The 5,793-nt window shown below is 50.4% G+C and overlaps 1 protein-coding gene across 1 annotated transcript; it reads left to right on the plus strand.

The window, feature by feature from the left end:
- The first annotated feature begins 1,507 nt into the window (after positions 1-1,507).
- Positions 1,508-3,872, plus strand: NEUROG2 (neurogenin 2). The gene is made up of 2 exons (XM_084756132.1): positions 1,508-1,834; positions 2,097-3,872. Exon 2 carries the CDS (start codon positions 2,098-2,100, stop codon positions 2,887-2,889), a length of 792 nt encoding a protein of 263 aa, XP_084612258.1. The 5' UTR covers positions 1,508-1,834; position 2,097; the 3' UTR covers positions 2,890-3,872.
- Positions 3,873-5,793: the final 1,921 nt, after the last annotated feature.

Consider the following 5,793-nt stretch of genomic DNA (forward strand, 5'->3'; position numbering starts at 1 on the left):
ATAATGTCTTTCCCTGGATCCAGTAGACTGCTAAAGCCTCTCCCAACACGCCCCGGCTTGAAAGGTCTTTGCAAAAAGGATCCCGCGACTCATCCGAGATGACACACGGCCCAGGGCTCTGGGCCTCTAGTTCTGCCTCTAGGAGAAATCAGTATGGTGACAGGAAGGGGGATGGGGGTAGCAAGGGGGAAGGGCGCCGAGCAATTCGGAACAAGTTTTCTCTTATGTCCAGTAGGGCTCTATAGTTCTTTTCCCTCTCATTAAAGAAGCAGAAGAATTGGGAGGATGGGCCCCACGTCCCAACAACGCCCCCCCCGCCGCCCCCAGAGCAGAGCAGAGGTCACACAAGTGTCAGCGTGTCCAGTCGCTCCTAGGGACGGCAGACGCCCTGCCTCTTCCACCCACACGGGAAGCCACCCTAACTTGTTGTTGGTACCCACCCCCTTCCGCACCAGAAGCTCCCCAAATTACGTCAGTGTATGGAACCTCACTGTGCCTCAAGTAAAATGAATGTGTCAAGTGAGTGCCCTCCTCTTTAAAAAGCCTATCAATTGCTGTCCCAATGACCTCCCCTTCTAGGGGACGTTCCCGTGAACTCCTAATGCCTCTCCCTCCCCGCCATCACTCAAGCACACTCCCTCATAAGGTGCCTACTGACTGACACACATGCGTACCCTTCCTTTTCCTAATCAAGCTAAGGCGTTAAAAAAAAAAAGAGTCTATTTGATAAAACCTCAAAGAGGCTTTGGCGAGAAGTGGCGGGCAGCACCACCAGGCTGCCTTCTCCCGGATTCTGACTCCCATTAACTAATTTTGCCGCTCCGGTCGCCCGCGAGGCCCGGCTGAGACGGGTGGGATGCATTTGCGCGCATCCGGGCAGGGACAGGCCCTGCTGTTTCGAGGACCCAGGCGGGAGAAGTAAGTCCGGGTGCCCCCCCCCCCCCCGCCTTGGGCCCCCAGCGCTCGGGCCCCTAATGAGCTGCTGAAAGGGAGCGGGCTCCGGTGCGCGTGGCTCGCAGGCCTCCCGGAGTCCGGGGAACACTGATTGGCCAGCTGCGCCTCGCGACCTCCTTTCATTAATAAATTAGCGGCACGCTCCAGCCGAGCGCAAGCCACCAATCACAATAGACAGCGGCGGCGACAACAGCCGCAGCTTGAGCCACTACCGCCGCCGCGGCTTCGGTAGCTTGGGCTGCAGCCTCGAGCGCCAACAGGAGCTTTAGAACCATTTTATGCTGATTAGATAAAGGGGGGACGGAGGGGCGGGGGTGATGGAGGAGGAGGATGGATGGCCTGGCCAGGGGAGGGGGGAGAGGGACTAAAGAAAAGGAAAGAAATGAATGATGATAATACGATGAAAAGAATAAGCTGGGGAGGGAGAGCGGAGGACCAAGGGGTGCAGGACAGGCGGAGGAGGAGAGGGCGGGGAGGGGGGAGAACTGGTAAGGAGGGGGGCCCCGGGGCAGATCTGATTGTTTTCTTGGTGGTATATAAGGGGTTTTAAGGAGAGTCGTGTGCCAGACACACAGCCACTGAACCACAAGCAGCTCGGCTTTAACTGGAGTGCCTCGGAGTCGCGTGCCAGCAGCCGCACGGCCAGGGACTGACTGACAGACAGACCCGCACCAGCACAACACAGGAGACCCGGGCGGGCTGCCGCGGTCGCCGGGGCTCTTGGCAAAGTCGCCAAGCAGAGAGGCCCCCCGCAGAGGTGCGCCTAGGAAGCGCCAAGCCCTCGGCGCGAAGGACACCTCGCTCTGTTCCGGGTTGCGGGGACACTCCCGGACACACACCAGAGCAGCAGCTGCGCCGCGACACATCTGGAGCCCAGTAGGTAAGTGTGCAACAAGCTCAGGCTCTCAACTTTGCAGGCAGTTTCGCCCGCACAGGCCAACAACGCCCATGCATATTTTATCGCTCTTGACTCAGTGGCTTCTGTGGCACTCAAAGTGCTGGGTCAGCTGGTGGCTCAAGGCAAGGGCATCCCTTCCCAGCTATTCTCTCCATCTTCTTGGGTGCTTGTTGCAGGGGACGCGCCAGCGACACTTCGATCAGGCTCTCCTAGGTGTAAATTTCATCTCCCTCTTCTTTCGCAGGATGTTCGTCAAGTCCGAGACTCTGGAGTTGAAGGAGGAGGAGGAGGTGCTGATGCTGCTGGGCTCGGCTTCCCCGGCCTCTGCGACCCTGACTCCAATGTCCTCTAGTGCGGACGAGGAGGAGGACGAAGAGCTGCTCCGGCCCGGCGCCGCGCGTGGGCAGCGTGGGGCGGAAGCCGGGAAGGGGGTGCCCGGCAGTTCCGCGTCGGGTGCCGGGGGATGCCGGCCGGCGCGGCTGCTGGGCCTGGTGCACGAGTGCAAACGGCGCCCCTCGCGAGCTCGGGCAGTTTCCCGAGGGGCCAAGACGGCGGAGACGGTGCAGCGAATCAAGAAGACCCGCAGGCTGAAGGCCAACAACCGCGAGCGCAACCGCATGCACAACCTGAACGCGGCGCTGGACGCGCTGCGCGAGGTGCTGCCCACGTTCCCCGAGGACGCCAAGCTCACGAAGATCGAGACGCTCCGCTTCGCCCACAATTACATCTGGGCTCTCACCGAGACGCTGCGCCTAGCGGACCACTGCGCCGCCGGCGGCGGTCTCCAGGGGGCGCTCTTCTCCGAGGCGGTGCTGCTGAGCCCAGGAGCCGCCCTCAGCGCCAGCGGGGACAGCCCTTCGCCCTCCTCCTCCTGGAGCTGCACCAACAGCCCTGCGTCGTCCTCCAACTCCACGTCGCCATACAGCTGCACTTTATCGCCCGCCAGCCCCGGGTCAGACGTGGACTACTGGCAGCCCCCACCTCCCGATAAGCACCGTTATGCACCTCACCTGCCCCTCGCCAGGGACTGTATCTAGAGTTTTGGGTCTCCCTCTCTCATCCTCTACCGGCCCTCCCTCCACCCATCTTCTACCCCCACCCTGCACAGAGCACAGGTAGCCGTTGCGTTGCCTCGGCTGCTGGCGCTTTCGGCTGTAAAGACCTGCTCAGATTTATTGACGATGTGAGGATTTATGATCAAAGAGGACTGTGGCGGGCGGGGTTGGGGTAGGGGAGCTGTTGGGGGGAGGAACTTCGTGAGACTGTAAAGACACTGAGAAAAGATAGCGGTGCCATAGTTAAAGCGTTTGCAGAGCGGACTGACGCTCCTCCCATCTCCTCCAGCAGTTCCGCAGCTCGTGTGAATCTCACAGAGGGAATGCAACTGGTCCCCGTGATCTTTTCACCTTCGTCTCTACATAGAGATGTTAATGTCAGTCGAAAGAAATGTATCTTAGCATCTGAATGAATTTATCGGTAATAATATTATCCACACATTTGCAATGGCTGGCATCTGCTCTATTCCCATTGCTGTCTGCAGGCTGTGGGAACTTCACCTGTCAAACCAAACTTTCCCTCTCTGATGTGCACTTTGTTCTTTCTCTCAGATTCGTCACAATGCCTATTGTCCCGTCCTTCTCTTTCCCTTTTTCTCCATTTTGCCATCTGTCTCTTATGATTTATAAGGGGGAAAAACTTGTTTTGTTAGAAGGCCAGGTTAGAAGTCATTGTATAATTTGTAGGCTTTTGTAAGGATTGAATGCAGGCGTGGAAATTTAGGCTGAACTCTCTATCAAAAGGAAAAATGTGAAGGAAAAGGGAAAAATCAGGAGGGAGGATTGCTTCATGCATTATTTATCTCGACCTTCTAGGGGAGAGGGAACTCCCTCGTCCTTTCAAGAGATTAAAAATAAATCAACAGTCTGAAAACCTAAGCAGACACGGGGCATTACCAGGATCAGCCACACACGTGTTCCCTTCTATTTATTTTGAAGAAAATTTCATGGGAAAAGTATGTATTTTTTTGTATATTCTACAGAGTTTATTCTAGTATGTATTTACGTCTTAAAGAACAAGAAAATTGTTTTGTGATTAAGCTATAAATAAAGTATCTAATTTTCATAAGTTTGTATTGAAGTTTGTTTTACTTTTTCTCTGATGTGGCTTTTAATGTAGAATGAATTGAATTTTACTAAAGTTCTTTGGATGTTGAATTGAGTATATTTGTAGTTTGAGTAATGTTTGATGTGACATTTCACTAAGAAATTACAAAATATAGAACCATATTTGAAACATCAAGACTGAAATAAGACTAATTCATCACAAACTCAAATTGTGCTTTAAAGAAATTACTTGAGGCAGGCAGATCTTTATGAGTTCAGAGATAGCCTGGTCTACATAGTGAGTTCCAGGCCAGCCAGGGCTACTCAGTGTGACTCTGTCATTAAATACATACATACATACATACATACATACATACATACATACATACACAACTACCTGAGCTAGGAGCATAGTTCAGTGGTAGAGCACTTGCCCAGAATGCCAAAGACCCTGGATGTCTAAATAAATATACACATATCTGGGCAAAGAAGAAGAGCAAGAGGAGGAGGGATGTTAAAAATAATTGTGTACCAGCAACACATTCCAGAGTCCAGAAAAGTCTTGATTATAATAGTGGTTGGGTAAGGCATAATGATACATGTCTTTAATCTCAGCACTTGGGAGGCAAAGGCAGGTGGAGCTTTGTGAACTGGAGGCCAGCCTGATCTACATAGTGAGATCCAGGACACAGCCAGGGTTATGTAGAGAGACAGATACTGTGTGTCTGTTAAAAAAGAACGGAAACAAAGAAAGAAAAAGAAAAAGAAATTTCTTGGCAGTGTGTGCAAATTTGTTTCTTTGAGCTAACTTCTTTTGGCTTCACTTTTCCTTTTAAAAATATTTTTTTATTTAATTTTAATTTATGTGCATTGGTGTGAGGGTGTCAGATCTTGGAGTTACAGACAGTTGTGAGTTGCCATGTAGATGCTGGGAATTGAACCCGGGTCCTTTCGAAGAGCAGGCAGTGCTCTTAACCACTGAGCCATCTCTCCAGCCCCATTTTTCATTTTTAAACTGAAGAAATTGTATATTGATCACCAAGGACCCCTCCTCTTCCAGCTCTAAATTGTGTACTGTAAATTTTTTTTTTCGAAACAGGGTTTCTCTGTGTAGCCTTGACTGTCCTGGACTCACTTTGTAGACCAGGCTGGCCTCGAACTCACAGCGATCCAATTTTTTAAAGTATGTAATGCGTGGCTGATTTTGTATTAGTCACTTGACTGATCTAATTGTCTTCAAGGGGCAAAGTTCTAGAGAAAAGGAGACACTCAGAGTTAGTTCAAATACAAAGACAACACTGGAAGAAATAGCTGTTTTCTAATCTTGGTTAAAGTCATTTCAAAAGAAGGCAAAAGCAGTGTTGTAATTTACAATTCATTCTCCAAACACTTTGGTGGTTGACAAATGACCAAGTAAAAGTTGACCACACTCAAGAATTAAGTCCCAGGTGAACAGATGAACAGAAAGAAAAAAAAAAGTCATGTAATTTTAAAACTTAGTTGTTCAATGTATTTTCTTTCTGTTCCTTCTCATAAAGAAACTACTGCTTTTCTGGGGCCTCTAACTGAAATTCTCCATCCACAGGACATTTTTCAGTGTTTAATACATTTAAAGCTTTTTATTTTTAGTATTTATTTCATACATATTTAGTATTTATTTCATACATATTTGTCTGCCTGTGTCTCTGTGCATCATGTGTGTGCAGTGCCAGAAGATGCCAGAAAAGAGGGTTACCACCATGTGGTTGCAGGGAATTGAATCTAGGTCCTCTGGAAGAGCAACCAGTGCTCTTAAAAGCCATCTTTCCAAGCCCCTTCCTTCCTTTCTTCCTTTTTCTT

This window comes from Acomys minous (assembly GCF_964271855.1).
Source record: "Acomys minous genome assembly, chromosome: 14".
In the NCBI taxonomy this organism is placed as follows: Eukaryota; Metazoa; Chordata; class Mammalia; order Rodentia; family Muridae; genus Acomys; species Acomys minous.